At 47.6% G+C, this 25690-nt stretch overlaps 1 protein-coding gene across 2 annotated transcripts in view; it reads right to left on the minus strand.

Moving 5' to 3' along the window:
* LOC139259496 (uncharacterized) overlaps window positions 1-25690 on the minus strand; it is a 162178-nt gene that overhangs the window by 62160 nt on the left and 74328 nt on the right. For both annotated transcript variants that reach the window (XM_070874967.1, XM_070874968.1), the window contains exons 4-5: window positions 6762-6869; window positions 5634-5783 (exon numbers count right to left, since the gene is read on the minus strand). In XM_070874967.1, coding sequence (XP_070731068.1) covers window positions 5634-5783; window positions 6762-6869 — 258 coding nt within the window. The remainder of the gene's footprint in view (window positions 1-5633; window positions 5784-6761; window positions 6870-25690) is intronic.

A 25690-nucleotide genomic window follows, 5' to 3' on the forward strand; every position in this document is an offset into this window, starting at 1 on the left:
GACATTTTAATGAAAACTTCTTCACACAATTTTTTTTTAAAGGAGATTTTCCTTTCCCTTAAAAGTTTTGAAAACATTTGTTCTCGGGATGTGGGTGATGCTGGCAAGAGCACATTTATTGCCCATCCCGAGTTACCCTCAGAAAGTGAGGATGGGCCTTTTCCTAAAGCTGCTGCAGTTCTTGTAGTGATGGTACTCCCGTAATGGTGTTCGATAGGAAATTACAGGATATTGACCCAGCAATAATCAAGATATATGTGCAAGTCAGGATGGGGTGTGACTTGGAGGAGAACATGGAGGTGAGGATGTTCCCATGTCATTGCTGCTGTTGTCCTCATCAGTGGTAGAGGTCGCAGGGGAGAAAGATGCTGTTAAAATAATTCTGGTAAGTTGCTGCTGAACTCATCCTGTAGATTATACACAGTGCATCCTCCTTCTTCTGAGGCGGTCCCTCGTATTGAGGATGACTTGCTTCCACACCAAAAAGGGATGAGTTCACAGGTGCTTCAATGAAGGATCTGATATTCCAGGTCCCGAACTACATGTTGAAGGGTGGAAGATGCCTGTGCGTGGATTTTTTTAACGTGTGGTGGCCATTGCACACCAGCCACCACACGGGCTTGACAGAGCTAGGTCTTGGTCCAGTGGCAAGGATTAACCAAGACGACTGGAGACCAGCTCTGCTGCACGGACCTAGTGTGCACACATATCGCAGTGTGGTGCTGTCCCTGGGCCCTCGCCTCTCCTGGGCCCCGATCACGTCGCTCCACAATCTCTTGCACTCCTACGCCCCAACCTCGCCACTCCTGCTGTACCTGCCCATGCTCCAATCACCTGGGTTATGGTGACGCCCAATCCAGTCGCCCTTTTCACAGCCGTTGCTCTCCTGCACAAGCTCGCGGCTGCTCCCTGCGGTGGTGCGCTGCCATGCTGGTTGCAGGGCCCACGGCTCCGCTTCTTTTATGGCCCCGACCTACCACTGGTGTTCTCACGCAGGTTGGGGCCGCCACGCTGGTTCTACCCTAGTGCATCATACATTGTGTGCTGGTGATGGAGGATTTGGATTTTGAATCCAGTGGCACAGCAACCGATCAAGCGAATGGTGTCTAGCTTCCTAAGTGTTGTTTTGACTGCAGTCATCCAGGTGAATGATGAATATCTCATTGTACTCCTGAAGTGAACCTTGGAGGAGAGGCTTTAAGGAATTAGGATGTGACCCAAACAAAACTTAGTGCCCAGCCTCTGACCTCCTGTTGTAGATAGGGTCTTTATATGGCTGGTCCACTTAAGCTTCTAGATAATGGTGACCCCTCCCCCCCCCCCCCCTTAAGATTTTGATGGTGGAGGACTCAGCTGCTGAAGATCAAAGGGAATTGGTTGGGATTTCTCTTGTTGAAGATTGTCATTACCTGGCATTTCTGGATATTATCCAGGTCCTGCTGTAGGCTGGGAGGGCTTGCTTCATTATCAGAGGAGCTGTGATTAGAGCCGAACACGCTTTCAGCAAACAACCCATTTTTGACCTTATGATGGAGGGGAGGTCATTGATGAAGCAGATGAAAATGGTTGAGGCACGTGTCCTTTTCTGAGATACTCCTGCAGTGATGCCCTGGGGCTGTGATGACTGGTCTCCGACAACCACAACCATCGTCCTTTGTGTCAGGCAAGAACTCCAGACACTGGGAGGCTGTGCCTTTGAACCCCCCTACCAACTAACCTCAGTTTTGCCACGTAGAACCTAGCAAAGTATTGTCTTATAATTCACCTGAAAGCGGACTTTATTTGGAATATTTATGTAATGGTTACAGAGCAGAAAGAGCTGAAAAAAGATAGGACATGAAATAGCAACTGTTATAATAAAAACTCTCACAGGAGCTCCGGAAGCAAGAAGGCATCTAAATACTTGGTGTGAAGCAAGCCAAGTTCAACTTTGTGATGAGGATGGTTTTGAAGAGTCCTAGTTGATAGATTTGTAGGTTGAAATAGCACAAAACAAAATATCGGAGCGATCAGCAGGCACCAAGGGTGGGCTGCTCATTCCCACCATTATATTACCAACTGTCTACAGGTCCTGGCACATCTCCCCAACAATGACATCATCATCATAGGCAGTTCCTCGAAATCGAGGAAGACTTGCTTACACTCTTTTAAAGTGAGTTCTCAGGTGATTGTACAGTCCAATATGGGAATTACAGTCTCTGTCACAGGTGGGACAGACAGTCATTGAAGGAAAGGGTGGGTGGGGAGTCTGGTTTGCCGCACGCTCCTTCCGCTGCCTGCGCTTGTTTTCTGCATGCTCTCGGCGACGAGACTCGAGGTGCTCAGCGCCCTCCCGGATGCTCTTCCTCCACTTAGGGCGGTCTTTGGCCAGGGACTCCCAGGTGCCGGTGGGGATCAATGAGCAAGTTGGCTGTACAGGCATGGAGCCATTACAGATCCATGCCATCAGCTGCTGTGGCACAGGACGGCACTGCCGGGGACAGACAAGGTCACCACTTCCCTCAAATGTTTTATCCTCATCTCCTTCCAGGCATGCTGCACTGCTGTCCTCTGAGGAAGGTCCCCAGGACTGGTAAACAGGACAGCCCTCCGCATGCATACCTTATGCAGCAGCACTTCCACTTCCCCTGACATCAACAACAGCTTACATTTATATAGAGCCTCAAACATCCCAAGGCACTTCACAGGAGCATTTTCAAACAAAATTTGACACCAAGCCACAGGGGATATTGGGGCAGAACCTTGGTCAACGAGGTAGGTTTAAAGGAGCATCTTAAAGGAGGAAAGGAAGGCGGAGAGATGTAGGAAGGGAATTTCAGAGCCGAGGGCCTCAGCAGCTCCAGGCACGGCCGCCAGTAGTGGAGCAAATAAATCGGGAATGCGCAAGAGGCCAGAATTGGAAGAACGCAGAAATCTGAGGGTTATAGGGCTGGAGGAAGTTACAGAGATAGGGAGGGGCGAGGCCAAGGATGGATTTGGAAACTAGGATGAGAATTTTAAACAGTTGCTTAATCGGTCAGTGAGCACAGGGGTGATGGGTGAATGGGACTTGGTGCAAGTTAAGATACAGGCAGCAGAGTTTTAGATAAGCTTAAGTTTACAGAGGGTGAAGATGGAAGGCCGGCCAGCAGCGCATTGGAATAGTCGGGTCTAGTGGTAACAAAGGCATGGATGAGGGCTTCAGCAGCAGATGAGCTGAGGTAGGGATGAAGTCAGGTGCTGTTACGGAGGTGGAAATAGACAGCCTTTGTGATGTACGGATATGTGGTCAGAAGCTCATTTTAGGGTCAAAAACAACACCAAGGTTGCGAACAGTCTGGTTCAGACTCAGACACATGCTAGGGCGAGGGATGGAGTTGGTTGATAGCGAACGGAGTTTCCGGTGGTGACCGAAGACAATGGTTTTGGTCTTCCCAATATTTAGTTGAAGGAAATTTCTGCTCATCCCGTACTGGATGTTGGACAAGCAGTCTGACAATTTAGAGACAGTGGCAGGGCCGAGAGAGGCGGTGGTGAGGCAGAACCGATTCTCATCAGCGTACATGTTTTGTTTTCGGATGCTGTCGCCGAGAGGCAGCATGTAGATGAGAAATCAGAGGGGGCCAAGGATAGATCCTTGGGGACAGCAGAGGTAACGGTGCAAGAACGGGAGGAGAAGCCATTGCAGATGATTCTCTGGCTACGACGGGATAAGAATGGAATTGGGCAAGTGCCGTCCCATCCAGCTGGATGACAGAGGAGGCGTTGGAGGAGGATGATGTGGTCAACTATATCAAAGGCTGCAGACTGGTCTAGGAGGACAAGGAGGGATAATTTACCATGGTCACAGTCACATAGGATGTCATTTGTGACTTTGATGAGAGCCGTTTCGGTGCTGTGGCTGGAGCAGAAACCGGAATGGAAGGATTCCATCATGGAGTTCCGAGAAAGAAGGACACGGATTTGGGAGGCGACAGCACATTCGAGGACTTTGGAGCAGAAAGGGTGGTTGGAGATGGAGCAGTAGTTTGCAAGGATAGAGGGGTCAAGGGTTGTTTTTTTGAGGAGAGGGGGATGATAGCAGATTTGAAGGAGTGGAGAACAGTATCCGAGGAAAGAAAATCTTTAACAATATCAATATCTTAATCCTCAGATGCTGTGCCCACTCCATCTACTTGCTCACAGACTCTCTTTCCAGCTGCCCTATTGTACCAGCCACTGGCTTTTACCAGCCACATTTTGTTTTACCCCAAACAGCCCTTAAAAGGTTGAAATATCCATTCAAAATATCTGCAACCTGTTTGAAGGCTCATAATAGTATTTCCCCTTTTAATTTCCCCTGCAGCTGATGTGCACAGTTCCCCTCACTTAGTGATGGGAGTTGGTTCTGAAGTGCTCCAAATGCAATATTTCATGGTTGAAGTAGTACAGAAGAAAACAGAGGAGAAAGTGGTCTGCTTCGGCTAGGATTGGACTGCACACACATTCTCCCAGAATGGGCAGGGAGGTTATCTGCATATTTAATTAGGGTCAATCTTGGGTAATTCTGCCAGATCAGGCCCAGCTGGAAATTGCCGAGTACAAAACTCACTGCTTTTTTTTTTTAAACCCAGGAAAATCTATTCTCCTACTATAAGCACATAGCGGGGCCGGAATTCAGGCCCACCAGAAAGCTGGCACACCTACCTTTCTCTAGATGTATTTACCGTTGGGTTCGACGAGGCGGACTCTTGATCCATTTTCACCTCTTCGGCAATTTTTTTGGAGCGGACTGGGAGTCGGTCAGAATGGGGGTGGAAGTGCGGTGGTAAGTGCTGGTGAGGGGCGGGACAGAGTATTCGCCACTGTCAGTCAGCGACGAAGCGGTGCTGACGTCAGTGCGCGTGTGTGCCACCACGCCTCTCCCCTCATTTAAAGGGAAGAGAAGCAGCAATGTTTTTAGGTTTGGCTACTGCACCAGAAAGGGTTTCAGCCGGGCCAGCGGCCTGGAACCCAAGAGGAGGTGCCAGGCTGCGTGTTGGTGGCCCGGCCGAACCCACGGCCATAATTTTCCAGCTGATCAGGAAGTCGGCTGGAAAAAAAAACATGGCGGCCGCAGCAGTAGGCCCTCCCCTTAAAGGACCGCCGCGACGCCGTGGCTCACGTGCAGGAAACGAGGTGCACCGACAGAAAAAGCTGAAAGGGGGCACCGCGCAGCGGATCGTGGATTTTTTCAGCGCGGAGAGGGATGGAGGTGCGGGAGTGCGGCGGTGTGCGCTTTGATGATGCACTTGGGGCGGTCGGCAGCAGTGGGGCGGAAGTGGGGACCGCCAGAAAAATCCCCGAGGATTTTGGAATTTGGACCGTGGCGGCCAACCGACCGCAATGCGGCGGCCACTCCATTCCGCTGCATGACCGTCGCAAAACGGCAGTAACCGGCCTTATCCGGACCCTGAATCTTGGCCCCAGCTTCTCTACAACTGATAGCTTTTAATGGGTCACTCTGCATGAAATGTTGCATTACTGAATCCTTTGAAGATGCCACAGACTGGTATTATTTTAATAAATCTGCTAGTTCTGGAAATACTGTAAGCGAACCAGCCCTAAATCTGCATGTTTTTGTTTTGTTTTTCTCTACACAGGCCGTACCTTCTGCAATTAAGTTGGCAACTTACCTGTAAAGAGTAAATTACAGAGGCAAACATCTGGAAATCACTAACAAACTGCCAGGAGACACAGTTCACCAGCTCGGCCATCAAAACAATGTAACGTAACACCACGGCATCCAACTTCCCACACAAAATATGGCCAAATACGGCAATCAGCTGTGAACACAAAGACCAGAAATTGGATCAACTGAAAGACGCAGATTATTAAAGGACAGCGGGGGAAAGGACACATCAAAAAATAATGAATCTGGAAACATTGGAGGGAAAAGCAGGCTTTCAATAAAGCTTCTTTTCAAAGGGAAACTGCTCCACTGTTATTATTAAGTCTGGTATAAAATGATTTCTCTACATCACTCAATATATCTTTGTACAACTAACAGATTTGCTCATGGCAAGTAGGAAGACATGAACCACTATTTTTTATAATGACTGGAGAGTTAGAGCATGCAACTAACGCACAATGTAATAAGGCGGAACCGTGTGTTATATAGCCTTTACCTTTAAGGCTACAGAGTCTTATTGCTGTAAATAGGCATGTCCTGAGGTCAATGAGAGGCTAATTCCTATTAGGAAATTTCTGGTCAGTTGGAGGATATTGTTTCTCCTTAGATTGATCACTGCTTGCAAGTCCCTCCCCCCCTACACACACACACAGACACGCAAAAAAACAGCAGGAAATTACAAACTTTCATTCTTTCTTAAAATATATATTTAAGATTGCTTTGTATCTGTAACAGATGTGACAACCACAGTGTGGTGGATACCTGCTAAATGGGAAACTTTTATAGCTGGGTAGATAAATACTTTGGAACCTAACCAACTGAAAAGTGGACATAAAAATATCCTTTACTTAAAATGTGACTATTTTGACCAATCCATTTTAAGCAACAGATATCTTTATACCCATTATTCAGCTTAAGAGCCCAAAGTGTGCGCATGTGTTATATAAAGTCTTGCAGCAACAAAATGACTGATGATACGTTATCAGTGTATAGATCCTTTTATATCCTTCCAAAAACAGAGTCGTTACAGGAATAATTTGATACATGCTCAAGTTAAACTACTTCAAAGTATTTTTATCTTCACCCAATTGAAAGGTAAGTATTTATAACAAGCAGCTTTTTGGGGGCTTACCCTGTTCGTTGATGCATATTTCTCCACAGCGGTCAGAAAATCAAACAGTGACAAGTTGCTGATGTCTTCTACAATATAGTAATCTTTAAAGAGGGCACCGAGAGCAGCCTGTAGCAATGAAGCTTATAGTTATGAAACATGCTAAGAAAATTCACATCAATAAAAAATAAAGTTGAACATTGTAATTTAACAAAAATAAAATTGCTTACCCATATTTAAGTGGTAGTTTTTATTACGCCTGAAATCCCGGCCTCACCGAGACCATATGGAGTGTGTACGGACCTGGGAAGGCATCGTAAAAGCCGGTTTTCGGCGCGCAATGCGCGCTTTTCCGATCTATCAAGTTCTGGCTTGACAGATCCAACACTTCTTGGGGAGAAGGACATTCGAATGGGCAAGAATGCCCAGCGAATATCCTTAAAACTCTTGTGCCTGGTAAAAGCAGGCGCACAGCCTACTTTCATCAGCGTAAGAGTTTTAAAACATATAAAAAACATGAAAATGTGTTTTTAAATTTTATTTTTATGTTAAAACCCCTGCCCACTATGGTAAGTTTATTTTAAACCCTAATTACAAAACTTAGAAAAAAAATATTTTTCCGATTTAAAAACATTTTTTTAAACACATTTATTAACTTTATTTTAAAATAATGTTAAATATGTGGGGTGTTTTTTTAATTTGTGTTTAGGTGTTTGGGGGGGGGGGGGAAGTTTGTCATTCATAATAATGAGAACTCTTACGGAGTTTCTATTATTATGAATGAGAAAATACTTTACCTTGAATGGGTGTCTAGGCCCACGTGACTCCAGCTCCCGCTCTATGTCCGTTCAGATGTGCACGCGCTCCGATGCGCAGGGAGAGGAGGCCTAAAACCGCAATCGCTAGCGGGTGCCCGAGCAGAAGGTAAGTGTGCATCTTTTCTCTTCCTTTCAGGCCACTGCCTGCGGGAAGCCCAGAACCGGGATTTCAGGGCCATTATGTATTTTTATATTTTTTTATATTTTTCCTAATAAACATTTAGGATAGCCGCCCACCCTAAAACCTCACTGATAAAAATACAAATAAGAGGAACGAGGGATCAAGGTCAGATATGATTACATAGAATTACATTGGCTGGATTTTTGGCTTTGCTCATTTCGGGGTGGTAATGGCGGCGGGGTGATAAAGTTTATGTCCAGGAACAGTTTGCGCCTCAGTCAGCAAAATTGAGTAGCTGAGTGTGGGGTTGAGCACTAAGGGTAACATTGCACACCTCTCTTAGGACGCTAGGCTGGCTGATCATTAGAAAATCCGAGGTAAATAGTTGGCCTCGGAGCACTCTGAGAGGGGCCTGGGGAGATTTTCAAAAACTGACAAAAACCACCAAAAACATTACCAATACATAGCCCATGCCACCACAACATAAATCGCAAAAAAAAAAGAAAAGAAAAAACTCACCTGAGGTGGACATAACTTAGCTCACTGCAGCCAGTATAGGTCGGATGGCCCGTTTTCACCCGTGGTGCTACGGGTCAGGTAGGACTCAAAAATCGAACTGGTGTCGCAACCAGGGTTGTTGCACACCGGTTCACCTCTTCCGGGCGATAATGCTTTGCTGAAACTGGCCCTGAAAACCCCAGCGGGGCACTGAAAGCTGACTGCCCATCCAGAAGAGCTCTCTGTCACCATTGCCGACCCTTGGGCGAAAACAGAGGCAGACGGGACCAGAAAATCCAGCCCATAGAGAATTTATTACAGCACAGAAACAGGCCATTTGCCCCAACAGGTCCTTGCCGATGTTTATGCTCCACATGAGCCTCCTCCTGACTTACTTCACCTCACTCTATCAACATATTCTATTCTTCTGCTCTTCATGTACTTATCTAGCTTCGCCTTAAATGCATCTCTGCTATTCTCCTCAACCACTCCAAGTGGTAGTGAGTTCCACATTCTCAACACTCTCGAGTAAATAAGTTTCTCTTGAATTCCTGATTCAATTTATTGGTGACTATTTTATATTTACAGCCCCTAGCTTTGGTCTCCCCCCACAAGTAGAAACATCTTCTCTACATCTACCCTTTTGAACCGCTTCTTAATTTTAAAGACCACTATCAGGTCACCTCTCAGCCTTCTCTTTTCTAGACAAAAGAGCTCAGCCTGTTCAGTCTTTCCTGATAGTTATAACCTCTCAGTTCAGGCATTACCCTTGTAAATCTTTTTTGCACATTCTCTAGTGCCTCTATTTCTTTTTTGGAATATGGAGACCAGAACTGAGCACATTACTCGAAGTGTTCTATATAAGTTCAACGTAACTTCTCTGCTGTCTACAGTAAATAAATTCTACAGTATTCACAAAGACTAGGAATGGTGTTAAGATGTGCCCTTAATCTGAGTCACTCGCCCCAAGTAGCAGAGGCCACCAGTGTTTGGAACTGACATCCTATATTGCCAGCAGTTCTGTACACCTATATGCCTACATTCAAAAGGAGCAATTGGACATATTACAGCTGCCTGCAATAAAATTAGTAACTGAACAATTACATAAGAACATAAAAAATAGAAGGAGTAGGCCATTTGACCCCTCGAGCCTGCTCCACCATTTAATAAGATCATGGCTGATCTGATCCTGGGCTCAGCTCCACTGCCCAGCCCTCTGAGTAACAAATTCTAGGGCTGGATTTTCCGCAAGTTTGCGCCCCATTTAGCGCCTTGGCGGGGCGCAAAAAGGTGTTTCTGGGCGTCAAACGGGATGTCCAAGATTTAGCGCCCGGGCAGAAGTTTTGCCAATGGTTTTGTGGCGGCGCAAAAGCTTACCACCCAGACCTGCGTTTTGACCATCAGGGTGACGTCAATCGTCGTGCAATGATGCGCTAGCACCCTGGGTGCAACCTTTGGCTCCAGCCCAGGACACGACCAAAAAAAACCAAGCGTTCCCAGGATGCAGCAGGCGTAATTGGTGCCATATCTAAAGGGACGCCGGAGAATCTTATTTTGCAGTTGTCAGTGACTGCCACGGCTGCGTGCAGAATGCTGCCTGAGTGCACACTATAAAGTGGCACTTTGATGTCACTTAACCCTTTGTTTTCAAGGTCGGAAAGAGAGTTCATTGGGGGCAGTGAGATTTTGGCAGCAAATCATGCTGGTTGCTATTGACAGGCAGCTTCAAGCTAGAAGAAGGTTTGCAACAGAATTGATGAGGTCGCAGATGTTTGGTGAGGAAGCCTTACCCCTCATGGGTTTACAGGGAACATCCTTCATCTCAACACATTTCTGATGTACAGTGTGTTAGAAGGCTACTCTTCAGAAAATAAGTGCTGACAGAGATATGCCAGCTCCTACAGGCAGGCCTACCAGCGGCAACAGGACTGCACTGCCCGTCGAGGTGAAGGTGACTGTGGTGATGGCCTTCTATGCCTCCGGCTCCTTCCAGGCAGCAGCAGGGGATATATGCTGCAACTCACATCATGCTGCATATTGCTATATTCGGCAGGTTACAAGGGCACACAGGATGGACTTCATTAAGTTCCTGACGAGCAGGGAGAGCCAGAATGAGAGGGCTCTAGGTTTTGGACGATTTACAGGCTTCCCCAAGGTTCAGGGTGCCATTGACAGGACGCACGTCGCCCTGAGAGCATCAGCACAGAATGCAGAGGTCTTCCGAAACAGAAAGGGATACCACTCCCTAAACGTTCAGCTGGTCTGCGACCACACTCAGCGCATCCGCACAGTCAATGCCCACTATCCAGGGAACACACATGATACTTTTATCTTGCTTGAGAGCAGTGTCTCATGCATGTTTCACAATGTCAGAACTGGCTTATCAGGGACAAAGGATACAGCCTGGCCATGTGGCTCATGACCCCCCTTCGGAACCCTGCCACAGAACATGAGCATCGCTATAATAACAGCCATGCAGCCACACGCAACATTGTCGAACAGACATTTGGCATTCTGAAGCAGCGCTTCCAATGCCTGGACCACTTTGGAGGCAGCCTTCAATACTCCCCTCAGCAGGTCTCTGAGTTCATTGCAGTGTGCTGCATGCTACACAACTTAGCCATCATGCGGGGACAGGCATTACCAATGGGGATTGCAGGGCCACCTCAGGAGGAGGACGACGAAGATGAGGAAGGGGAGCCTGGCGAGGAATCCATACCCCGACCACCACAACCACAGGGGAGGCAACGTGGAGATGTAGCCGCTGCAAGAGCCTTACGTCGGCAGCTCATCATTGACTGCTTTGCTTGAACGGGGAACGGGAGGTTCGACCATTGTCTTGCCACTCTATGCCACCATGCTGGCTATTCCCCCACTTACTCTGCAAATGAGACACTAGTCAGCAATGGTTAAGGTGAACAAAACATTTAATAAGAAATGTAACAGTCTCAAGCCCTCCCCCAAACAAAGCCCACAATAACTGAATGGAGACATAAAACTCAAAGTAACATCTGCATCCTGCAGTGTACAATGTGCGGCATTGATGAACAAGTCATACTGCAGTGGTGTACATTGTTGCAACGTCCTACTGCTTCGGGCTCCTCCCTCCTTCCCTTCATCCTCCTCCCATGCCTGCTGCTCCTCCTCAATGTGGCATCAGGGCGTGCAGCAAGGTTGCGAGAGGGCTGCTGTCATGGGGGCTGAGACAATAGAGACGGTGTCAGAGGACGCACTCGACCAGCTCCTGGCCTGGAAGGCCTGGCTTCCGACTGGCTCACCTCTTACTCGACATTGCCAGTCACGGATGTTTTGGGTGTCAACCGTGGTTGGTGCTTGGTTGGCGAGTGAGTGGAGGGAGACGGAATGGTGTCATCCTGAGGAATGCCAGCACCTCCCATCTCTCTGGAGCCACTCTGTCGCTGACAGGGTTGGGCCTTAACAACTGGAGCACGATGTAAAGGAGCACCTTGCTGGCCTGCTTTGGCACCGTCACTTCCCTGTGGGACAGTGGGGAACACACGGAGTATGGAGGCAGACATGGACTGCATCAATTGCTCAAGCTGAAGCAGAGCTTGTGCCTGTGATGCGCCCGAGTCTGCAATGTGCTCAAGGGCATGCACCACACTCTCTGGAACTCCACTATCACTGCTTGAGGCCACCAGCCTCTGTTTGTGGGCAATGGTGGCCTCGCTGGACTCAGGACTCGCAGCGACAATCGGCGACCCTGCCTCCGTAACTGTCGCAGTGAGTTTGTCGATGCTCACGGGAATCCGTCCCAATGCATCAATTCTCTCATGGTTCATTTCTGTGGTTACCCTGGACATTTCCACCATGTCCAGTTCTAGGTCTGTCTGTTAGTAGTCTGACTTTGCCCACTCACCTTCCAGAGAGCTGGCCTGCAGGATTCCACTCCAGCACTATGTTGCTGCACGCCACTGGGCCCAGGACTGTCCAAGTCCTCAAACCCTGGGAACACAGTGTCCTCCCCAGATGAGCTGAGTCCCGATGGGACAGTATGTGGGCTGGGATGTTCCGCTGGAGCTGTGTCATCCATCTCCTCCTCCTCCAGACGATGGCGTGATGTGGAGGGCTCCCTCGAGGGATGTGGCAGTGTCTGAAGCGGATCCCCGCTTGTCCACAGTTGCACTCTCCGATTATGGGAGTGCTTTGACTGAAGAGACGAAAAGGGGAATGGTTACAAAAGGGTCCATTTGCTGTTGTGGCACAGATGGCTTACAAGTTTAGGACATCCCGAGCTGTGAGAGGACACCACCGCAGGTCGGAAGGATAAAAGAGCTGGAGCGCGGGCCCTACAACATCATGGGCATACCGCTACAACTTCCAGCGTAAGCCCTTCCAAGTATGCAACAACTTCGAGGTGGGCGACTGGGTGACATCATTAAGGCCCAGTTCGTCATATGGAGCGTGGGCAGGAACATCGGCGAGGCCCAGGCACAGCGGAGGAGAGAGAAGGTCAGGGCGGATGAGCGGCGAGAGATCGTGGAGGAGATGCGGCGAATGATTGAGGCGGAGGAGATGCGGCGAATGATTGAGGCGGAGGAGCGGTGAGAGATCATGGCTGAGATATGACGAGGGATGAGTGGCGAGAGATCGTGGTGGAGGTGCGGTGAATACTTGTGGCGGAGGAGCGGCGAGAGATTGTGGCGGAGGAGCGGCAAATGAGGGTGCGGGGCCCAGAAGAGCCGAGGGCCCAGGGGCAGCATGAGCCTGTACACACTGCGATGTGTGTGCGCACTAGGTCCGTGCAGCAGAGCAGATCCTGGTTTACCTTTGCCACTGGATAAAGGCCTAGCTCTGTCAAGCCCGTGTGGTGGCTGATGTGCAATGGTCACCACACATTAAATATCGTGTCCTCCATTGAAACATCAGTGAACTCATCCCTTTTGGCGTGGAAGCAAGTCAGCAAGGCATAATGATTATGCCTTACTGATTGAATGTTCTGGGGGCCTCTGTTAAATGCGCTTGGATCTTGCCTGTGCCTCGTCAGAAGGTTATCAAAGTCTACAGGCGTCGAAGATGAAGGGTGTAAGAGATCATTCAGAAAGCAATAGGAACAGTTGCAGTGCATTGCTATGAACGATCTTAATTATATTCTTCGATAATTCAACGCAAGTAGGGTGCCCAAGTAAGCCTTCCTTTGTTTTATGCATTGTGGGAGGCAACCCACATCATGTTGAGAGGCACTAAAAGCATGAAGGCAATCACGTAGTCTGTCAGATTTATTCTTGACGTCATGGAGGAGTGGAAAGATTAAAATGTTACTCACCCTGACGACTCTGCTGAGGTCATTAGACTTTTTTTGGCACTGTGTCTGAAGTTGAGACCTCCTCAGCTATGTCCCTCCACATCCTTTTAAATATGGCAGGCAGAGGTCTGGTTCCCACCCCGAAGATGGAGTGCGGCCCACCTCTTCTCCACCACGCCCTCCAATGCTTCATTAGCCGCATGCGTGGTGCGCCTGGCACGCTGCCTTCCCTCCTCCTCCACCACCTCAGCAGAAGTGGCTGAAGTAGGCCAGTTTAAATACGCATGCGCGCAGGAAGTAGCCACGCCCTGTGTTCCCTTTGCGACAGGGAACGAAACCAGGAGGTTGAAAAAAAAGCACATGCGCAAAATGGCCACCTCCTTCACCGCCACAAGCTTGGGCTCTGGCGCACATACTCTGTCGTGTGATGCCAGACTTAACGCCAACGCTCCTCCGGAACTCTCTTTCGGCGAAACTTCCTCGCTGTGTCGCTAACGTTATCCCGGCACTAACTTTTGCGCTCCGCCACGAATTGCACCGGGAACTTCGCCAAAAAAAAGAATCCCTTTTCTTGAAAATAATCATTGACCTGGTCAGATGTCACTCTTCTCACAAGGTTTGCCATCTTGGAGTCGATGAGGAGCTGCATCTGCACTCAGTAATTCCTACTTATTTGCGAGTTTAGGATCAGCCTTGGCTCAGCAGTGGCACTGAGTCAGAAGATTGTGGCCCTACTCCAGAGACTTGAGCACAAAATCTCGGCTAATACTCCAGTACTGAGGGGGTGCTGCACTGTCAGAGGTGCTGTCTTTCGCATGAAATGTTAAACACCTTTACCACACGGACTGAGCAGTACAAGAAAGCGGCTCACCACCACCTTCTCGAGGACAATTAGGGATGGGCAATAAATCCTGGCTCTGCCAGTGACGCCCACGTCCCGTGAATGAATTTAAAAAAAAACTGCACTGGAAAGTGACGAGCAAACACGAACTTGATACTGGTTCCTTGGTCTCAATTTTGTGCCGATCAAGACAAATTCATAGCTGTTCCTATACTGTACATCAGTGACTGGACTTTGGAACATAGGATTATATAGGACATGCAGCAAAGAAACAGGCCATTCGGCCCAACAGGTCCATGCCAGCATTTATAGTTAGCGCTGTAAATGTATTCCCTTTCCTTGTTGTATCAAGCTTCAAACTGTGGGGAAAATAGTCAAGTCATAGGAACCAATATCCATCACTTGGTATTCAATGAGATCAGCCATGAAGTCTTTCATTTCCACCACCGATCCAAAATGGTAGGGTTCCTTAAGGGTCCTTCCCTTTGTCGTGTTTGATACAATAACTATATTTACAGCTTTCCCCACAATGAAAACACTGCTTGAACACTAGGAGCTGGTTCGTGTTTCCCTTCCCTTCCCCACATTTTAAGTGCTTCAAAGCATCCAACAGTCTCAGTTAGGGAGATAGGTGGTCTGTTCCTCGCTTTTCTTGAACAGGCTTACAATAGTGATATGAGTTTTCTTTCTTTTCAACTTTCCCTCGTTCCCTACAGGGTCTTTATATGGTGCCTCTGCTAATGACCCATTGGAAGGGTAAATGGCTTCTCCGGTCTATTGGATGTCTGTAAATTGCTTGATCAATTAACTCTTCGTTTTGCACTATCTTCCAATCATTACTTATGCCTCCAATCACTGCAATATTTTACTTTCAATAAACAAACAGTAGAGGTTCGGGAAAACGTGTACACTGCATAATATGGAATTGAAGGATTCACACTGCTAACAGTTGTCCTTAACTAGGAAGAATGTACAACTAGAAATTACATTGTGAGATATTTTAGCTTAATCTTTTCATATCAAATTTCACTATCTGCTATTTTAACAGAGGTGTTAACCCATTTAATTGAGACAGATTAGCACCTACGCTAAAATAGTTGACAAAGTAATTTGCCATGAATGCTTTAAGCATCTGTCTGATAATATCTCACACAGTAATTTCCAGCCGATACATTGGTACCTGATTATAGTTTCAACCTGGTATTATAAATTAGCTGCTAAAGCAAGAGAAAAAGTTACACAAATTATCTAAAATGATAATCATGATAAATGACAACACTTGTGCTTTTCTCATCCCTTCCCTGTTTTTTTTTGCTTCTGATGTAATCCTAACAATGGGGAATGCATTAATCCCTTTTGTACAAAACTAGTACTTGAGCTGTTAGCTCACATCCCATCAGATAGAAGAGATTTAATTAGAGTTAAATCTCTTTAAAAATTCATGAATTTCTCCTCCCCTTGTTTAAAAACACACACACACACACACACACTCGATTAAGCAACCCAGGAAAATAACTGTTTATGTAAATAGCAGGCGACTGTTTACTGACAGAAGAAAAAAGGGGCCTTGGATACCCCATCAGCTTAGCAAGCTGGGACAAAGGGATGTCTTATAACAACTTCAGAGTTATTACACTGATTACCAACTACAACTAATTAAGCAGAGCCTAACCTTTTCTTCATATGCAAAGTGGGAACGCTGTCGTGTCCCAGATTCAGAACAGATTTTTTTCTTGCTTTGATTAAAGGAAAGGAATGGTATTTTCCACTTCAACTGAGCCAGCAAGAAAGGAGGACATGGATTAATTACCTTAAACAAACAACAAAGTTTGTCTGAAGCTGGCACTTTAATGATCTGTTCACAACGATAAGGGGAGAGGGCTTGCAGAAAGACAAAATTAGGGGGAACATTACCTTTGGAATTATAAACCAGTATCAAAATGCACATCTTGAACCTGTCGTGTTTATAAGTGCAAACCAATAGGAATTATTGGGTACGGCAGCATAGTGCTTGTGTTACTGGACTAGTAAGCCAGAGGCCCGGACTAATTATCCCAGAGACATGAGTTCAAATCCCCTCATGATTGCTGGGGAATTTAAATTCAGTTAATTAAATAAATCTGTGATAAAAATCCAATGTCAGTAATGGTGACCATGAAACTACCGGATTGTCGTAAAAACCCATTTGGTTCACCAATGTGCTTGAGGGAAGGAAATCTGCCGTCCTTACCTGGTCTGGCCTATATGTGACTCCAGACCCACAGCAATGCGCATGCGGTAAAAACTGGTTTTCCAATCCTTCAAGTTTCTGGCTTGACAGATTGCACGCATCTCGGCAGCAAAGACATTCGCATGGGCAAGATTGCGCTATTTGCCCATCTCTTGCCCTGCGAATGTCCTTAAAACTCTTGCGCCCGGTACAAGCAGGCACATAGCCTACTTTTACCAGTGTAAGAGTTTTAAAACATATAAAAAACGTATAAAAATAAAATTTAAAAATACATATTTATGTTAAAAACCCTGCCCACTAAGATATTTATATTTTAAACCATAATTAAAACTTTTTTTAAAAATCGGCAAATATTTTTTTTTCAAAAACATTTCTATCAACTTTAATTTCTATAATGTATTTATTTGAGGTGTTTTAAAAAAAAAAAAATTATGTAGTGTTTGGGTGTTTGGGGGTATTTCTCATTCATAGTAATAGGAGTTTCGGACTTACGAAACTCCTATTACTATGAATGAGAAAATACTTTACCGTGATTGGTTGTCCAGGCCCACGTGACTCCTATGGACGTCCCAAAATGAACGCACTCCATTGCGCAAGAAGAGGAGGCCTCGAGTCCAGAATCTCTGATGAGCGTTCGACCAAAAGGTAAGTGCGCATCTTTTCTCCTATTTTTAGTCGACCGCCCGCGGGATGAAGAAATCGGGATTTCAGGGCCATTAAATTGAAAGAAGTACAAGTAAATCGCTGTTTCACCTGGAAGGAGTGCTTGGGACCCTGGGCAGTGGGAAGGGAGGAGGTAAAAGGGAAGGTGTTGCATCTCCTGCGCTTGCACGGGAAGGTGCCGTGAGAAGGGGAAGGGGTGTTGGGGGTGATTGAGGAGTGGACTAGGGTGTCACAGAGGGAGCAGTCCCTTCGGAAAGCTGAGAGGGGAGGGGATGGGAAGATGTGATTGGTGGTGAGATCACGTTGGAGGTGGTGGAAATGGTGGAAGATGATCCGTTAAACGTAGAGGTTGGTGGGGTGAAAGGTGAGGACAAGGGGAAAGCTTTTGCGATTCTGGGAGGGAGGAGAAAGGGTGAGAGCAGAAGTGCGGGAAATAGAACGGACATGGTCGAGGGCCGTATCAACCACGGCAGAGGGCAATCCTTGGTTCAAGAAAAAGGAAGACATATTGGAAGCACTAGTATGGAAGGCAGCGTTACCACAACAGATGAGACGGAGATGGAGAAACTTGGAGAACAGAATGAAGTCCTTACAGGAAGCGGGGTAGGAAGAAGTGTAATCCAGGTAGCTGTGGGAGTCAGTGGGCTTGTAGTGAATGTTTGTCAATAGCCTATCCTCAAAAATGGAGACAGAGATGTTGAGGAAGGGAAGGAAAGTGACAGAGATGGACCATGTGAAGGTGAGGAAAGGGTGGAAATTGGAAGCAAAGTGAATGAAATGTTGTAGTTCAGGGTGAGAGCAGGAAACAGCACCGATACAGTCATCAATGTACAGGAAAAAGAGGTGAGGGAGGGGACCTGAGTAATAATTTACCCATGTTGTATACGCAATAATACGCTGCACTCCACTGATTCCTCTGTTCTACTACTATTTCTTAGATATACAGGAATGGGCTAGCACTTCTTCCTTCCTCACCAACTGTTGTGAAGTTATACATTTTTACAGTAAGAATGGGGGATGCAAGTTCAACTGAAATGGTGAAATTTCAAATGGAGCAGAGGTGATTAAAAGGGGCAGCCTAAGTCGATAAAACCATAAAAAGACAAACAGAACCCTTGGTTTTGTATCTGCAGGCATAGAATGCAATAACAACTGCCATCTAAAAGCAGAAAAAAATTCCAAGGTGCCTCACAAAGTTATAATTAAAAAACAGACTTTGAGTCAAAGAACGATATATCGGGAGGGGAATGTTTGGTCAAAGAGATGGATTTTAAGGAGGGTCTTAAAGGAGGAGAGGGCAGTGGTGGAGTTTAGGGAAGAAATTTCAAAGCAAAGGGCCCAGGAGGCTGAAGGCACGGAAATTACAGAAACAGACCAATCGATCTAACCAATCTGTGTTGATGTTTATCCTCCACCGGGAGCCAATGTAGGTCAATTACAAAAGCAAGAGGTGATGTTGAACTTGCTTAAGACTTTAGTTTGGCTGCAGTTTGAGCACTACATACATTATAGAAAGGTTATAATGGGGTTGCCCATTTAAGATGGAGATGAGGAGGAATTTCTTCTCTCAAAAGGTCGTGAATCTTAGGAATTTTCTACCCCAGAGAGCTGTGGAGGCTGGGTCATTGAATATATTCAAGGCAGAGATAGACAGATTTTTGAACGACAGGGGAGTCAATGGTATGGGCAGCGGGCAGGAAAGTGGAGTTGAGGCCAAGATCAGATCAGCCATGATCTTGTTGAATGGCAGAGCAGGCTCGAGGGGCCAACTCCTCCTAATTCTTTTGTTCTTAGATATAAAAGTAATGAAGAATGTGCAGCTTAGGTTCATTCGGATGTTACTAGGGATGAAGAGTTACAGTTATCAAGAGAGCCTTAAAAACTTAGGGCCTTTCTCACTATGACAAGTGTCTGGAATCTTTTTGCCAGTTCTCCAGTGGAAGATTGTCAGTACCTCAGAGAAATGGCTTAAATGCCAAGTTTTGATAGAGTGGATACAGAGAGAATGTTTCTGTTAAGCTCATGATAAAGTAATGTAACTGAGCACTGTAGACATGAGTAAGTGTGACCTTAGCTCCTTTATTCAAACTCCAGAGTCCTGGTACTGCATGGGAGGCCTGTTTATATCCAGTGCTCCCAAGGGATGCTGGGATCCCTTGGGACTCCAACAGGTATGCCCTCTGGTGGCAGTATGATACAGGTTACCTAGGGTTGCATACATAACATCACTCCCTCTCAAAGTCAATAGTACACTTATTTACAGGGTGAGACGATCTGGGGCTTTTCGCTCCCTTGTTGATCGTCTTGGTACAAATGCAGGTGTGGGTGAGTTGGTTGGTTCTTCACTGGGCTGCTGGGCAGCTGGCCTTGCCGGGCTGCTGGGGCTGGTGAGTTCAGCTTTGTGGTCGACCGTGATGTCGGTTGCCACTTGTGTGTGTGTTGGAGGCTCAAAGTTGGTGGTGTCCTCTTCGGGTTGCTCGTGGCTGTTTGTAAATCACAGTTTGGTTTGGTCCAAATGCTTTCTGCAAGTTAGTCCATTAGCCAGTTTGATCTGAAACACCCTACTCCCTTCTTTGGCTATGACGGTGCCAGCAAGCCATTTGGGACCATGTCCATAGTCGAGTACATCATCATCATCATAGGCAGTCCCTCGCAATCGAGGAGGACTTGCTTCCACTCCCAAAGTGAGTTCTTTGATGGCTGAACAGTCCGATACGAGAGCCAGAGATCCTGTTACAGGTGGGACAGACATTCGTCGAGGGAAGGGGTCGGTGGGGCTGGTTTGATTGAGGACACTGATGTTGGTTCGCCTGTCCTCCCAGGGGATTTGCAGGATCTTGCGGAGACATTGTGGTGATATATCTCCAGCGACTTGAGGTGCCTTCTATACATCGTCTATGCCTCAGATCCATACAGGAGGGCGGGTATTACTACAGCTCTGCAGACCATGAGCTTGGTGGTAGATTTGAGGGCCTGATCTACAAACACTCTTTTTCTCAAACGGCCGAAGACTGCACTGGCACACTGGAGGCGATGCTGAATCTCCGCATCAATGTCTGCCTTCTTGAGTACCAATACAGGGTCATTGACTTCAATATCGCGTGACAAGTTTGCGCGATCATGGTACATGCTTTGTTGATGCCGCCTGTCCTCGATGTGATCATGGAGATCAGGGTGGACAAGAGAGAGCCTTGTTTTGAGCGCCCTTTTTATGAGCAGCTCGGCCGGGGGAACCCCGGTGAGCGAGTGGGGTCTGGTGTGGTAGCTAAGCAGGACTCGGGACAGGCAGGTCTGCAGGGAGCCTTCCGACACAAGTTTTAAGCTTTACTTGATGGTTTGGACTACCCGTTCTGCCTGGCCATTGGATGCGGGCTTGAACGGGGCAGATGATCCTATTGCGGGTCATGAATTCCTTGAATTCAGCACTGGTGAAGCACGGCCTATTGTCGCTGACAAGGACATCAGGCAGGCCATGCGTGGCGAACATGGCTCGTAGGCTTTCGATAGTGGCAGTGGACGTGCTTACAGACATTATTGTAAGCTCCCCGCTGGAGTGGAACTAAACTAGAGAACCAGTGGGAAGTTGTGTAACCTACGCCGCCTTCAGGCCAGGTCCAAGATCACCCCAACCTCAGTCATTGAGCTGCAGTATGCGGACGACGCCTGAGTCTGTGCACATTCTGAGGCTGAACTCCAGGATATAGTCAATGTATTCACCGAGACATATGAAAGCATGGGCCTTACACTTAACATCCGTAAGACAAAGGTACTCCATCAGCCTACTCTCGCCACACAGCACTGCCCCACTGTCATCAAGATTCATGGTGCGGCCCTCGACAACGTGGATCACTTCCCATACCTCGGGAGCCTCTTGGCAACAAAGGCTGACATTGATGCGGAGATTCAACATCGCCTCCAGTGCGCCAGTGCAGCCTTCGGCCGCCTGAAGAAAAGAGTGTTTGAAGACCAGGCCCTCAAACCTACCACCAAGCTCATGGTCTACAGAGCTGTAGTCATTACAGCCCTCCTGTATGGATCAGAAGCATGGACGATGTATAGAAGACACCTCAAGTCGCTGGAGATATATCACCAATGATGTCTCCGCAAGATCCTGCAAATCCCCTGGGAGGACAGACGCACCAACATCAGTGTCCTTGCCCAGGCTAACATCCCCAGCATTGAAGCACTAACCACACTCGATCAGCTTCGCTGGGCAGGCCACTTACTTCGCATGCCAGACACAAGACTCCCTAAGCAATTGCTCTACGCGGAGCTCCTTCATGGCAATCGAGACAAAGATGGGCAGCAGAAACATTACAAGGACACGCTCAAAGCCTCCCTGGTGAAGTGCAACATCACCACTGACACCCGGGAGACCCTGGCCGAAGACCACCCTAGGTGGAGAAAGTGCATCCGGGAGGGCATTGAGCTCTTCGAATCTCAACGCTGCGAACATGAAGAGGTCAAGCGCAGGCGCGGAAGGAGCGTGCGGCAAATCAGTCCCACCCCACCCCCCCTTCCCCCAACGAATGTCAATCCCACCTGTGCCAGGCTCTGTGGCTCTCGTGTTGGACTGTTCAGCCACCAAAGCACTCACTTTAGTAGTGGAAGCCAGTCTTCCTCGATTCCGAGAGACTGCCTATGAGATGATGATGATGGGCGTGCATACAGACATTATTACACACTCAATCCATTTTGAATAAGCATCCACAACAACCAAAAACATTTTGCCTAGAAACAGGCCCACAAAGTCAAAGTGGATCCTAGACCACGGTTTGGAGGGCCATGACCACAAACTTAGCGGTGCCTCTCTGGGTGCATTGCTCAGTTGAGAGCAAGTGTTGCATTGGGGCACGTATGACTCCAAATCTGAGTCGATGCCGGGCCACCACACATGGGATCTGGCTATAGCTTTCATCATTACTATGCCTGGGTGGATACTGTGTACGTCACGTGTGAGCGTTTCCCTGCCTTTCTAAGGCAAAACCACACGATTGCCCCACAGAAGACAATCCGCCTGTATGGACATTTTGTCTTTGTGCCGCTGGAACGGCTTGATCCCTTCATGCATCTCCGCTGGGACGCTGGACCAGCTCTCATGGAGGACACAGCTTTTTACAAGGGACAGTAAAGGTTCCTGGCTGGTCCAGGTCCTGATCTGGCGGGCCGTAACAAGTGGCTTTTCATTTTCAAATGCATCCATCACCGAGCAAGTCTGCAGACTGTGCCATTTCCACCCCGGTGGTGGGCAATTTTAGCCGACTGAGAGCATCAGCGCAGTTTTCTGTGCCTGGTCTGTGGCAGATTACATAGTTATATGCAGACAGCATGAGCGCCCATCTTTGGATGCGGGCAGAGGCGTTGGTATTAATCCCTTTGTTCTCTGAGAATAGTGATATGAGTGGTTTATGGTCAGTTTCTAACTCAAACTTGAGACCAAACAAATACTGGTGCATTTTTTTCACTCCGTAAATGCATGCCAGAGCTTCTTTTTCAATCATGCTGTTGGCCCTTTTGGCCTTGGACAAACTTCTGGATGCATAGGTGACCAGTTGCAATGTTCCCGATTCATTTGCTTGTTGTAACACACACCCGACCCCGTACGAAGATGCATCTCAAGCTAGCACTAAACGTTTACATGGGTTGTACAAAACAAGCAATTTGTCGGAACATAACAGATTTCTCGCTTTCTCAAACGCAGCCTCTTTTGATTTCCCCCATACCCAATCATCTCCCTTGCGTAGCAGCACATGTAGGGGTTCTAGTAAGGTGCTTAACCCGGGTAGGAAATTACCAAAATAGTTGAGGAGTCCCAGGAACAACTGCAGCTCCATCACATTCTGTGATCTTGGCACGTTCTTGATGGCCTCCGTCTTGGCGCCGGTGGGTCTGATGCCATTTGCCGCGATTCTTCTCCCCAAGAACTCGATCTCTGGTGCCAGGAAAACACACTTTGAGCGTTTCAACCTGAGTCCCACGCGATCTAGCTTACTTAGAACCTCTTCCAGGTTCTTCAAGTGTTCGATGGTGTCCAGACCTGTGACCAGTATGTCGTCCTGGAAAACCACGGTGCGCGGAACTGACTTTAGCAGACTCTCCATGTTCCTTTGAAAAATTGCTGCGGCCGATTGAATCCCAAACGGGCATCTATTGTAGGTGAACAGACCTTTGTGTGTGTTGATGCAGGTGAGGCCTTTCGAAGATTCCGCCAGCTCCTGCGTCATGTAGGCCGAGGACAGGTCCAACTTGCTGAATGTCTTTCCTCCAGCCAGGGTCGCAAATAATTTGGCGGCCTTGGGTAGCGGATACTGGTCCTGTAGCGAAAAACGGTTAATCGTTACTTTAGAGTCCCCACAAATTCTGACCGTGCCATCGCCTTTGAGAGCCGGAACAATCGGACTGGCCTACTCGTTGAACTCCACCGGTGCGATGATGCCTTCACACTGCAGCCTGTCCAACTCAATTTCCACTTTCTCTCGCATCATTTATGGCACCGCCTGTGCCTTGTGGTGGATGGGTCGTGTACCGGGAACCAAGTGGATCTGCACCTTCACCCCCGAGAAACTTCCGATGCCTGACTCAAACAACGATAGGAACTTGCTCAGAACCTGGGCACGTGAGGCATCATCGACTTTCGAAAGCACTCGGATGTCGTCCCAGTTCCAGCGGATTTTTCCCACACAACTTCTGCCGAACAGTGTGGGGCCATCTCTTGATACAATCCATAGTGGGAGTTCGTGCACTGCTCCATCATAGGAGACTTTTACTGCTGCGCTGCCAATAACAGTTCTTTCGTGTAAGTTCTTAGCTTGGTGTGAATGGGGCTAAGCTTGGGCCTGTGTGCCTTGTTGCACCACAGCCTGTCGAAGGCCTTATTGCTCATGATAGACTGACTTGCACCCATGTCCAGTTCCATGGATACTGGAATTTCGTCCAGTTCGATTTTTAGCATGATCGGTGAACATTTCGAGGTGAAGGTGTGTACCCCGTACACTTCTGCTTCCTCGGTTCGAGTCTTTAGTTCAGCCTGGATCGATCCTCCTCCGCAACGTGGTGGTTTGCAGGGTTTGCAGCTCATCTGCACATTCGCTGGAGGTGTCCCATTGTTCCACAGCCTTTACACACATATTGTTTGAAGCGGCAATGATGGGCTCGATGATCACCTCCGCAGCGCCAACAAGGTGTTAACTGCCTTGCATTAACGTTTGATGGTGGACTCTGGGTCATCTGAGGTCGTGCGGCTGCAGGCGTGTACGTTCTGCCATATGCATTCCTGCCTGAAAACAACGTTACTTTGTTATAGAACTTGCTGAAACCTCTTTGTTGCGAAATTTGTTTGGTGTTATCGCTGGTGGACATAAATGCCTGGGCTATCGTTATGGCTTTGCTCAGGTTTGGTGTTTCAACAGTCAATAGTTTGTGAAGGATAACCTCATGGCCAATGCAAAGCACAAAAAAGTCTCTTAGCATTTGCTCAAGGAATTCATCGAATTCGCAATGTCCTGCAAGGCGCCTTAGTTCGGCGACGTAGCTCGCCACTTCCTGGCCTTGACACGTGTAAAATCGATACCTTGCCATCAGAACGCTTTTCTTCAGATTTAGGTGCTCCCAGACCAGCGTACACACTTCTTCATACGATTTGGTTGTTGGTTTCACCGGAGCTAGAAGGTTCTTCATGAGGCCATAGGTTGTTGCCCCACAGACAGTGAGAAGGATCGCCCTTCGTTTGGCAGCATTCTCGTCCCCTTCCAGCTCGTTGGCCATGAAGTATTGGTTAAGTCGCTCCACGAAGGCCTCCCAATCGTCCCCTTCAGAGAATTTCTCCAGGATACCAATAGCTCTCTGCATTTTCGCGTGATTGTTCGTTATCTCGTCGCCAGTTGTTAAGCTCATAATAAAGTAATGTTAACTGAGTACTGTAGACATGAGTAAATGTGACCTTGGCTCCTTTATTCAAACTCCAGAGTCCTGGTACAGCATGGGAGGCCTGCTTATATACAGTGCTCACAAAGGATGCTGGGATCACTTGGGACTCCAACAGGTATGCCCTCTGGTGGCGGTATGATACAGGTTACCTAGGGTTGCATACATAACAGTTTCCACTTGTGGGGAAGAGCAAAACTAGAGGCCACCAATATAAGTTAGTCACCAAGAAATCCAATAGGGAATTCAGAAGAAACTTCCAAAGAATGGTGAGAATGTGGAACTTGCTACCACAGGGAGTGGTTGAAGCAAATAATCATCATCATAGGCAGTTCCTCGAAATCGCTTCGACTCTAAAAGTGAGTTCTTAGGTGACTGAACAGTCCAATACGGGAATTACAGTCTCTGTCACAGGTGGGACTGACAATCATTGAAGGAAAGGGTGGGTGGGACTGGTTTGCCGCATGCTCCTTCTGCTGCCTGCGCTGGCTTTCTGCATGCTCTCGGCGACGAGACTCGAGGTGTTCAGTGCCCTCCTGGATGCTCTTCCTTCACTTAGGGTGGTCTTTGGCCAGGGACTCCCAGGTGTC

Source organism: Pristiophorus japonicus, chromosome 3 (assembly GCF_044704955.1).
Source record: "Pristiophorus japonicus isolate sPriJap1 chromosome 3, sPriJap1.hap1, whole genome shotgun sequence".
NCBI lineage: Eukaryota > Metazoa > Chordata > Chondrichthyes > Pristiophoridae > Pristiophorus > Pristiophorus japonicus.